The sequence below is a fragment of the Pleurodeles waltl genome, chromosome 5, assembly GCF_031143425.1.
Source record: "Pleurodeles waltl isolate 20211129_DDA chromosome 5, aPleWal1.hap1.20221129, whole genome shotgun sequence".
In the NCBI taxonomy this organism is placed as follows: Eukaryota; Metazoa; Chordata; class Amphibia; order Caudata; family Salamandridae; genus Pleurodeles; species Pleurodeles waltl.
The window spans coordinates 905,592,958-905,605,316 of NC_090444.1; the positions used below are offsets into that span (position 1 = coordinate 905,592,958).

Consider the following 12,359-nt stretch of genomic DNA (forward strand, 5'->3'; position numbering starts at 1 on the left):
GGGCCAGGTCCATCCGGGTCTCAGACCCAGTATTAATTAACACAGACATTGAAATAGAACCCACATCAGGTCCAACATTGAGGTCCTGAACCTTAGATGCAACAACACTGAGTGTTTTCTGAATATTGAATGTGAAAAACATTAAGGTAATCCATGTCGGCAATATAATTTGTTTGTTTCTCATGTTTTACTTAATATTAAATTCCCTAAAAGTATTAGCTTTTTCCAGGACGATGTGACTTTGCATTTGTTTCATGTAGCATATTACACTTGTATAGCACATATTTTGACCTGTGCTACCTCCAGGTGCTTTAAATGAGCCTCAATTGAGAGCTATGTAGTTGATGCTGAAGGCAGCAAGAGTTTCTCACAGTGCCTACCAGTGGGTAAGAAAGGTGTTCAGAATAGGTGTTTATCCAATCCATGGCCTCTCTGCTGAGCGCACAGTGCAATGAACATGTATTCTAGGTTAAATTTTGATCCTGTACAAATATGAGTGAAGGAGGTTCAAAGTTGATAAAATGGTGACTAGGTGAAAGTAAAAAAAATTGCAGTGCTTATGGGTGAGTGGGTATGTTGGGATTTTTGGGGGTAGTGAAGTGGAGATGCAAGAAATACCCCTTTGAAGAGAGTGAAATGAGGGTGCTGAAGAGGAAAGAAACAACATGTAACACATGGATGGAGAAAATATGGAGAGGAAAAGGGTGCATATGTCCAACATTGAGTGAATATATGTGATTGAGACAATCTGGAGACCACTACCCCTTCCACAGCCTCAATAATGTATAATTCACAGTCTCATAATTAAAACATTTTCAATAGTAATTCAACAAAATCATTGACAAAGCCAATAGCTATGGCTAGTTTTAGGTGTATGGATCTGGCTGCAATAACGGAAAGCTGAGAGAGGCACCAAAATACCAGTCGGGTGGCACACAGTGGAAATCACAGAAATTTAGTTTACATGTTTAAGCCTTCACTACATAGCCCAAGCCCCTTTAAAAAGCCCACCCCCCCCACACTTTTTTTTCATCCCACTTTAAGCCCTGGGTCCGGCAATGTTCATGATACATTGTGGCCTGGACACCACTGGTGCCATTGGCACCAGTGTTGCCATTTGCCACCATGCTTGGCAGTGATCTGTGGGTTCTCAGGTGATGTTGAGTCCTCCCTTATAGATGGGCCCTAAATGGGACTAGCCTTGAGCGATCCAGATTGTTCGACCTCTATCCTGGATTTTAGAGAGGTAATATCTGAGGCTGTTGGGATTGATGGCCTCCTGCAACACAAAAATATGTGGGCTCTGCAGTAGGACCTGAAGCTTCAGTGAATGTAACATTAAGGGGACCACTCTGACCATGTCCATATCTCGAAGGAGACTGAAAAAGACCTGCAGTGGTGATTACTGGACCGCAGTTGGGTCAGCGACACACCGCTCTCCCTACCTCACCCAGAGTTGACAGTGGTTACCCATGTGTCACTTCTGGTATGGGGGGCCTCACCTGGGAGGGGTGAAGATCAGAGGTCTCTCTTCTCTGGCAAGAGTCCCAACTCCATATCAGTTTTCTGAAGCTGGAGGCCATCCGCTTGGCGCTGAAAGCCTTCCTTCCGTCCATCAAAGAGAGGCTGGTACAGGTGCTCATAGACTACACCACCACCATGTTTTACTGCAACAGAAAGGACATGGATGGATCACAGACCCTTTGCTATGAGGCCTTGCACCTCTGAAAGTGGATGGACCACCAAGGAATTTTCCTGGTGGTGAACCACCTGGCAGTATTATTTAATACTAGGGTGGATAAGCCCAGCCGTTAGTACCTAGCAGATCACAAGTGACAGTTACAGTCTGAGGTGGTGTGAGGTCTTTTCCACAAATGGGGAGAGCCTTGACTTGAACTGTTCGCTGGAGCCAACTATTCTTCCTGGCCTGGGAATGGGGTCCTGGGGCCCATTGATGAATACGGTCACTGGGGGATGGGCCCTCCAGGCTTAGGAGGACTCTGGGGAGTGGGGCCCCATTTACATCCCTCTCCTCTAAGGGTAAGTAATGTTGCGTAGACCCCCAGACACTGGCCTACCCTAGGGGTAAGGTTACCATTTGCCATAAAGCATCACATGGTTCATTCCTCGTAGGGGGATCAGAGGTAAAGCGCTTTAAATGTAAGTATTTTGGGCCCCATATGACTGTTTAGGACTATCTTGGGTTCATTGTTCTGTTGGTGAGCTCTAGCCTTCAGGAGCAGTTTCATCAGACCTGCTCACCTCCAAGATCACACTTTGTGCAGTGAGTTGGTTTTCCTAGGTCACTGTGCCATCTCTCCTCCTGTCCTGTGTGCCTTATTAGGAGGAGAGGAGCACTAGAGACAGAAGTCCAGATCTTCCACCAACTGATCCTTAGGGAGTGTAAGGGAACCAGTTTCCTTGGTCCTAGGCAGAGTCCTTAGTCCAGTAGGGCATCAGGGGGCTTGCCCTTCCAGTTTTTCATGGCTGTGGCAGCCATCCAGTTCCTGTGTTAAAATCTGACAAAAAAGCACCCCCCTTTGTGCAAGAGTTTTTAAATGGGTGTGGAAGGTTCTAGAAGCCAGGCACCACTGGTTATTCTTAGGGTGCCACATCACCCCTTCACCCCTGTCCCAACCCTCCAGCACTGAATGTTGGGACAGCTCAAGATCAGGCTGTCCAGAAGTTACTGGTCACATCTCCTTTGAAAGCGTCCCTCTCCCTTTGTCATGCCACAATGGGACCTTAAGTTGGTCCTTATGTGTCTAACGTGCAATCCATTTATCTGCTCCACAGCTGCCCTTTACAGCTTCTTACCTTTAAGAAGGTGTTCCTCATCATCATTACATTGGCCCAACAGGTGAATGGGGCTTGTCCTTCCATTTGTCCATGACTTCTGGCGTCGTCCAGTCCAGTGTCCAAATCCAGAAAAAGGCGCCCGCTCTCCTTTGTGTAAGAGTTTTTAGATGGGGTGGAAGGTTGTAGAAGCCTGGCACCCTAGCCAGTCTTAGGGTGCCACATCACCCCACCACCCCTGTCCCAACTCTCCAGCACAGAGTGCTGGGACAGTCAAGATGAGGCCATCCAGACGTTACTGGTCACATCTCCTCTGGGAGCCTCCCTCTCCCTTTGTCATACCTCAGTGGGAGCTTAAGTTGGTCCTTATGTGTCTAATGTGCAGTCATTTGATCTACTCCACAGCTACCCTTTACAGCTTCTTACCCTTAAGAAGGTGTCGCTCATCACCATTACATTGGCATGGCAGGTAAATAGGGGCTTGTCTTTCCAGTTGTCCATGGCTGCGGCTGCCGTCCAGTTCCAGTGTCCAAATCCAACAAAAAGGACTCTCTCCCCCTTGTGCAAGAGATTGTAAATGGGTGTGGAGGGTTCTGGAAGCCAGGTGAATGAGCTTCAAGCTCTCTGTGTCAGCCTGCACTCGGGCTCACGGAGTCGCAGGAGGTGAGGTGTCCCTGGATCCGGTGCGGCGTTGGTTCCTTACTGAAGAGCAGGTGGGGTGATGCAGCGTCAGTGCGAGGTGTCGGTTCCTGACGATCCGGTGGGGTTGATGAATCCGGCGGGTCAAGAAGTGATGGTGACCTCTCGGGGTCATGCCAAGGGGCTACAGGCCCCGCTGCGGACTCTGGTGTCACGGACATCGGTGACACACCACTTGGGACTCACGGAATCAAGGGATGTCAGCGAGGCTGCGGCAGCATCGGGCCTGTGGTGTCAGTCGCGGTCATCGCACTCCAGCAGGCACCACAGCTTCAGGTATAGATGGAGTCGCAGAGTCTGGCAGCGGCGCCGGTCCTGGAGTCGTCTGGAGTCGGTGAACATAGATCTTCTTGTTTTTAGACCAGCTTTCACTCCTAAGGGCCCAGAAATTGGAATGGGCACCACCTTGGCAGTTACGGTCCACAGCAAACAAACCTAGAGGCTGGTAGGTGAAGTCTTTGATTTCCCTGAGACTTGTTAACAGGAGGCAAGCTCAGTCTGAGCCCTTGGAGAAACTTCACAAACAGGATACACAGCAAAGTCTAGTCTTTGTCCTCTTTAAGGCAAAAGCAGCAACTGCAGGCCAACTCAGCAAAGCACACACAGCAAAGGGGCAGTACTCCTCCTCCAGCTCTTCTCCTTTACAGAGGATCCTCTTGATCTAGAAGTGTTCTAAAAGTCTGGGGTTTTAGGTCCTCTACTTATACCCATTTCTGCCTTTGAAGTAGGTAAACTTCAAAGGAAACCCCACATCTCTATCTGCTCCCAATGGGAAACTGCACTTAAAAGGCATTTAAAGGCAGTCCTTGTGTTAATAGGAGAGATAGGTCTTGGAATAGTAAACACCGAATTTAGCAGTATTTCACTATCAGGACAGGTTAAACACACCAGCACATGTCCTACTTCTTAAATACACTGCACTCTGCCCATAGGGCTACCTAGGGCCTACCTTGGTGGTGACTTACATGCAGTAAAAGGGAAGGTTGTGGCCTGGCAAGTGGGTACACTTGCCAGGTCGAATTGGCAGTGCAAAACTTCACACACAGACACTGCCTTGTAGGTCTGAGGCATGTTTACAGGGCTACTTATGTGGGTGGCACAATCAGTGCTGCAGGCCCACCAGTAGCATTTGATGTACAGGTCCTGGGCACCTCTAGTGCACCTGAGAGGGGATTTACAAGTAAATCAGATATGTCAGTTAGGGATAATCAATCATAATCAGAATTTATACAGGGAGCACTTGCACTTAATCACTGCTGACCAGTTATAAAGTGTACAGAGTACCACAAAACAGCAAAAACGAAGTCCAGTACACAGTCAAGAATACAGGAAGCAGAGGCAAAAAGAGAGGGGAAACCACGCCAAGAATGCCAGGTCTAACAGTGGGTGTAATTTCATGCACATGGTTGGCGGTACTAACGGAGGAGTAGCAGAGGGTTAGCTACTTTTCGGTTGCAGGGTATGACTTATTTTTTATTTTTTTTATGGTCTTTGTAATGATGTGCGGGCACTTTGCAGAAATGCAATAATAGGGACCAAGGCAGACATGCCTGTGACTTAAAGTAAGCTATGTTCACAAAGAAGAGGCAGGCAGAAAATGGAAAGTAAGTAGAGAGTAATTTTAAAAGAAAAGGACAGGCAATAATTTTAAGTTTTAAGGCAAGGTAATTTTTTCTGTGAATATAGAGGAAGCTTTTTTGAGACTGCATCCAAAAACTGTAAAATTAAACCTTATTTGTGATTGAAACTGTGATACACCCTACTGTCAAGCAAACATTCTATTGCCTGAAAGGCTATTGCTAGCCCACAGCTTCAGAAAGAACAGCTGATCAACTTAAGAACATTTAAGCTTAAAGTAATGGCTGACAGCAAATACAGGAAAATATGTAAAGGTTTAGGCATCACTCAAAGGTAACCACATAATCATAGCAATGTCAGAGGGTATATCAGGTTAATAATGCATACATCGAAAAGGTGATTCTGTAAATGAGTGGATGTTTTCTGAAGTTCACCCTTAAATGTTTAGCTTAGAGTATTAATTACAAAATGAGTGGGATGCCCCTGGCTGTAGCATGGCACAGAGTGTAAGTGGTTTGCTTATATTCCTATCTGGAGAGTGTAGACCAAAACAATGAAAAGAGCAAGATTTAGGGCTACGTTTAGCAACTCTGTGACATTGATTAGCAAGGTGCTGCTAAATAGTTTGTTCCTGAGCAGAGATGCTAGGTTGACAGTAGGTGTGAGGTGTGGGAGTGCACTCTGTTGATTCAATGTGAGGATGTTTCTAAGCCTGGCCTGCCCTTTGTCTGTCCCTAATGGCTCCTTCAGAAATGTTAATGCCAGCTAGGTACGGAGATCCCACAATTCATTGTGTCTGTGTCGTAATGGCTGACATTAGTAACACAAAAGGATGATGGACGGAGTGCTGACAATGCAAACACTCGCCCCCAGTAACAGATCTGGGTTTAATCCATCGTTCTTTTGCTCACCATGCCACCCCAGTTTGGACCCAGCCATATGCAAATCAGTCTTGACCCTGTTCCTCATGGGAACAGTCCAGCCCGAACTGCCAGGCCTGGTCCTCCCTGGACCGGAAACAAGCATCCTGGGACCGGTTTCAGGGTATCACCCTTCTTCAGCCAGGCTAGCTTGATTCCAGTGGCACAGTGAGCAAGGGACCCACGTCTGGGCATGCCCTTCCCACTTAGGGCAACATTAGTAACACAAAAGGCTGATGGACTTAGTGCTGAGAATGCAAACACTCACCCCCAGTCTCAAATCTGGGTTTAATCCATCGTTCTTTTGCTCACCATGCCACCCCAGTTCGGACCCAGCCATATGCCAATCAGTCTTGACCCTGTTCCTCATGGGAATAGTCCAGCCTGAACTGCCAGGCCATCCTGATGCTGGAAACCCCACCGCCTGTTGAAACCAACGTTCGGCGCTGCCATGGTTCGGATGTTAAAAATCTATATTAATTAAAGTTCCAATCACCCACATCTCAGGTTATAGAAGAGCTTTTAAATTATTTTGGTTGCTGCTCGATTGTTAAATATTACCAGTGGTGTTGGCTATCAGGCATTGTATTTGAATGGATTTGATTCACTGCAGTAATGGACTGTATATTAGCTTCTGTACTTTTAGGGCATCGTCCCTGCTTTTTTTGCTTTATTTTGTTGTGATTTTAAGTAATCAACAATAAATTACTTTCTTGTTAATGTGAAAAGGAAAACTTGACTTTACCTGTGGAACACTGGAGTTCTAATCCTCATTGCACCCAAACTTTGAGATCTCGAGAAAGCCAGTCTTTCTCTATAGGTTTTGCACTACATGCTGCGATGCAACTGTTGGGCGAGCTGTGCCCCTGAAGGACCATGCAGTTTTTATCCTCTGCCTCGATGTGCTACTCCTCAAAGTGATCGGAGGTATCTTCCAGCTCCTGCCTCTGAATCCTGTAATGGACCCAGGCCTTCTCACTTTGTTTCTGAAGTGTCTTCTTAGACTGCAGAGTTAGGCAGGGCTTGCATCTGGTTTCATCATGCTATGGGAAGAGGCAAAGGGTTGCATACCTGATAGTGGTCAGTCCACAGGAATTTGTAATTGCACTGGGAGCAGTATTGGAAGAGCATCCTTTTCATTACATTCAATGTCGTCATTGAAGTTTATGGGTGAGAGGCATAAACCCCAAAGAGGGCCTGAGGCCCCGGAGGTGAGACATTGAAGATACCTCTGGGTGTAGTTGAAGAAACAAAGTGGTTGAAGCAGCAGACAGTTTGCTGGTGCTGCCGGGTCAAGAAATGGCTGGAAAGAGCCCAAAGCAAAGAGCTACAGGCACGGGGCACAGAGACAAGTCAGTACACATCCGAATCTGATGGCAGAAAAAACAACCTAACATGGAGTTGATGCTATTACACATTGCCACCTAAGAGCGGAGTCACTATATCTTGTGACTCAAAAAACTTTTTTAAACAAAAACAAATTGACACCAGCTCAAAAGCAAAAATAACTTTATTTTACCTGAATGACGCACTGTGATCATGTTGGATTGTGATAGAGTAATCGTCTAAAGTGCAGCAACAACTGTTTTGAAAAATCGTTACTGGAGCATAAAATCCTGTCCTGGTCTGAGCTTACAGTTGCAGACCTTCATTACTGGCATGGTGAACCTCTGAAAATAGGTCCACAAGATCCAGTTAATACATGAGCTGACCTCCTTGTCGGCTCATGTGACCTCCATGCTCAAGTCGAGAAGCATCACTAGAATGGAGCACCACTGCCGGGACTGATGCACAGCCGAGTGGACACCACATCTTTCAAGGAAATGTTTTTTTTAATCCATTTTATAATTCTTCATTCGCTTCACCCAGTAAAATGAAGCTATGCTAATCTACCAAACTTCTATTTTTGTTAAGTTGTTCTGACAAAACAAAGTCTTTTGTAGGCTTGCTACCGCAGGAATATTTCTGTATATTTAGCCCATAGTATAACTCTGGGATAATTGTCAAATTCCTTAGGAACCATTGAAATGAAGAAATAAGAACAGAGGCAAGTCTGTTGTCTAAAATTGTGTCTCATGTATACTGAAAAGAAATCTCTACCTAAACTTTGAACATAAATCTACAAAACCATTTGACCAGTGAAACTAAATTAGGAAGGATAAGTTTCTAGTTACGTTTCTAATGTATTTTCATAGGTGTGTGAAAATTATATATTTTTTATTGTGTTAATACCTGTACGTTAACACTTCTACTGAGAAGTTTGCTCTAATGTTAATTCTGATTAATTTAGACTTTTCCTTCCTGGGAATATTAGTATGAAGATCTAAACCAAGAACCTAGTTTTGTAAACCATTCCGAGCACTAATAAGATCTTTCATGAACTGACTTGAACTTCCACTTTAATTTCTGGGTGACAGCTAATGTGAATTTTTGTGAATAAGATGATTTATATATATTTATTTTTATATTTATATATATATATATATATATATATATATATATATATATATATATATATCCACTGTTTGCTTTGACACAAAGCCCTGTGTCTACCTTCCTTATTTGTTTGCCTGGAACCCATTTCACCAGTGATTTTCTTAGATTCTTTTGAGGCAAGTTCACTTTACCCACTTTTTGTTTTTCAGAGCCAGGCAAAGTCACTTGCCGAACAGAAGAAGTTCCCTTTTGCCACTGAGAATTACCGCATAAATGAAGAGTTGGGTAAGTTGCTTCATTAACTTATTGTAGAGAGAATATAATTGTTTGCCCTGGTCTTTTTAGCAGGGTTACCCTCTACTTATTGCCTTCCTCCTCCTATATTTCTGACCTACTTTTTGATGGCTTTAAGCCTCTGGGCACTTTACAACTGCTGCTCAGGGCTAAGGTGCATATGCTCTCTCCTCTAAACAAGGTATGATTGATTTATACCTGTTTGGCTTATTTGATTTACTTGTAAGTGCCTTGTAAAGAGGTACACCATATATCCAGGCCCTATAAATTAAATTATACTAGTGGGCCTGTAGCGCCGATTATGCCACCCACAGAAGTAGCCTTTCAAACCGGTCTCAGGGCTGCCACTGCAGAGCCTGTGTGCGCAGTTTACTGCCACTTTGACTTGGGATTTAAAACTACTTGCCAAACCTTAAACTCCCCTTTTACTATACATAGTTCACTCCTAAGGTAGGCCCTAGGTATCCCTATTGGCAAAGTGCTATGTAAGTAAAAGGTAGGACAAGTACTTTTATGTTTTGTATGTCCTAGTAGTGACAAACAGCCTATTTCGTTTTTCACTACTTTGAGGTCTGCTCCTCTTATAGACTCACGTTGGAAATTCCCTTATACACTTTTAAGTGGTAATTCCTGATCAGTAAGGAGTAGCTTTGTCATGTTCGGTATGTTTTAAAATGGTAGTGATAAATCCTATCTACTTGTGAAGTTGGATTTCACATTACTATTTTAGAAATGCCACTTTTAGAAAATGGGCCTTTCTCTTTGCTTATAAGCCTGTGTGCTTTGCAGTCTGTCTCCAGTACACGTCTGACCTGGGTGACAGCTACACTTTGTGCATACTCTTTAGACAGCCACAACACAGGAAGGGGGGAGTGTGACATTTGCATTCATCTGCATACTGATAGTTTTCCTAGAGTGGGAGAGGGAGAGGTGGTTCACACTTGCATGTCCATAGGCTTTGGTCTGCCCTCACACAAAGGGCTGATTTACCCCCTACTGATCATCTGGGGCTGGGCTGAAAGGAATTGTTGTGCACTTCCAAGGGTTCCTTTGAAGTCACCCCTTCATCCAAAACATTTTTGAGTATAAGTGATGTGTTTCTGGCCCCTTGTTTTTAGACACTGCGTGGGACTTGTAACCAGATGCTACTGGCTCTATAAACTGCATATTGTCAGAGAACTGCTGTGATACGAGGAGGAACCACAATTTGGAATACTTGCTTTGTGTACTGGCCTGTTGGTGCCGGGCTGCTGGAGAGACTGCCACTCTGCTAAAAGTAACTTTATGTGCTGGCCTACCTGCTACTCTTTGTGCTCCCCAGTGTTCTCCAAGGGCATGTTGGTTTGGCCCCCTTTTTCTACTTGAGGTCCCAGGGACACCAAAGTCCTCATGTCCTGCCTGAACCCAGTTCATCCCACCGCTTTCCCAGGGCCAGCGTTCTGCCTTGTGGGAGCATTCCTTGTTGCCAGCTGGTGCTGCTTGGGATCGAGGGTGGTGTCTGATTTTAAGTTACATGCCTTTTTTGCACCAGCTGCAGAACGGGCTCTTGAACCACAATCAGCGCACTAAGAGAGCTGTGTCTGGTTTCGAGGAGCGCATGGCGTGTGCTCCTTACTTCCTAAGGAGAAGTGGCGTGTGTTTTCTAAGCACAGCCCTCCAGCAAGGGGAACACAACGTGCAATGTTGGAGAGAGAAGTACTGCCCCTTGGCAGCATATCCCTGCCTGGAAGTGACAAAACCGGCTGTTAGGAATCGTCCTAATGAGGCCCCTCTGCCATGAGAGACAGAGAGAGCCGGGCTCTCAAGCCGTCATACCGAGGAGTGGAAGCTGTTCATGAGGGCTGTGTTGGAGGTTCTCCCTGTTGCATTCAGCACTAAAGGTTTGTTGAGGAAACCCTGCTGTTTGCACTTCTTCACAGGCAACTCTACCCTGAAGTGCTGTGCAAGATAAAAGGTAGCGTGCCTCTTAAACAAGCCCAGTCATCCCTCAGAGGTATACACTTGTTTGACGGCACCGAGGGGCTTGCGATATCACTGTGATTATGGGGACTGGCATCTGCATGGTACAAGGGTCATACCTCCTCGGCTCTTCCATAAAGTCCCCGTGGTTGAAAGACCAGTCCTAGCCCTAGAACAGAGTGCTCTCCCTGCACTCATGTAATGTTCCTATGCACTAAGGTGATATATTTTTTAAAGGCTTTTGCTATGATCCTTGACAATTGCATAACTTGCAAGGAGTGTATTGATTCATGGCGTTATCTTTTGTCTTCTGTAATATACAACATTTATTGGATGCATTTATTGTAATGCATTACCATTGCATACCCATGTGGGATATTAGGATAATTCTATAAGTATGCTTATGATTCATGTTGTCTTGCACCCTACGAGCCTTCTACATAACTTGCCAAGTATTTAATGATGTATGTCGTTTTGATTCTTGGGTTATTGTGGATAACGAGTACTATCTGCATTTGTGCACAGTATTTATGATCCATGTGGTTTTAGTTTATGTATAATGTACTACATTTACTTTTATATAATCCTGTGTGGAGTCTCTTTTGTGGTGTACTCATTGTGTTATTGTATGAGTGTGTTACACAAACGTTTTACACATTGCCTATGAAGTTAAGCCTTTCTGCTCTACGTCAAGCTGCCAGAGGGTGAGCACAGGTTATATTTGGGTATAACTGATTTGGCCTGACTAGAGTAGTGATTTTTGCCAGGCTTAAGTGCATACCCTAGACAATCAGAACCCCCTTACTTACTATAATGTTAACTATGTCAGACTGAAAAGGAAAGTAGAATGCAATTGGGGAATGTGTTATGAAATGAGAAGGGCCAGTAACCAGGGAAAGCTGAAAAAACCTTGAGGTAACTTGGAGAAAAATAGATTGTTTTCGACTCCCAAGTAAATGGTGCATCTAGCATAAACTGGCTATGAGTTGGCAGTTTGTATGGGGGACAGACAGTGAAGTTCCTTCACCCCAGAAAAGGAGCACATTTTAAAGAAAATAAGCATCTTCGTTATTTTTATAATTGATAAGGGTAAAGTGTGCCTCGTCATTAAATTGAAACTTAAATGGTGTTTCTCATTGCTATCTATGCCAAAATAGTGTAGAAGAAGGAAACATTACAGTGATGAAAAAATGTTTCAGATGTCCAAGGTGTCGGAAATAAACTCACCTGTGGAAGAAGTAAGGAAAATGAATCCTAATGAGAAAATCCAAATCAAAGAATAGTATCCAGGGAGAAAAATTTTTATCATTGTGGGGCACCTGGCCACATTGGGTCTAGAACAAAGTTTGCAGCAAAAAATGCCATATGTGTCAGCTCTCCGAAAAGAGGACATTTCGCTTAGATTTGTAGAGCAAAGAACCAAACAGTAAAAATGAAAGAAGTTGCCAATGCTTGGGAAAGCATACAGTTAAATAGTATTGGCCACAGAGGACTTCACAAAGTGGAACAGGTTGCAACTTCTATCCATGCTATGAAGGAGTTAAGAAAGGAAAGCACAGACATACTGGAGAAACCCCACTGTGACCTTTATCTTGATGATCAGTTCATGACAATGTAGGTAGATTTTTGTAGCATGTATGCTTTGTTGTCTAAACATACTTACTATGAGAAAGGGAG

General features: G+C 44.4%; 1 protein-coding gene across 3 annotated transcripts in view; it reads left to right on the forward strand.

The window, feature by feature from the left end:
- TTC13 (tetratricopeptide repeat domain 13) overlaps positions 1-12,359 on the forward strand; it is an 815,569-nt gene that overhangs the window by 105,399 nt on the left and 697,811 nt on the right. For all 3 annotated transcript variants that reach the window (XM_069235032.1, XM_069235030.1, XM_069235031.1), the window contains exon 3: positions 8,639-8,714. In XM_069235032.1, coding sequence (XP_069091133.1) covers positions 8,639-8,714 — 76 coding nt within the window. The remainder of the gene's footprint in view (positions 1-8,638; positions 8,715-12,359) is intronic.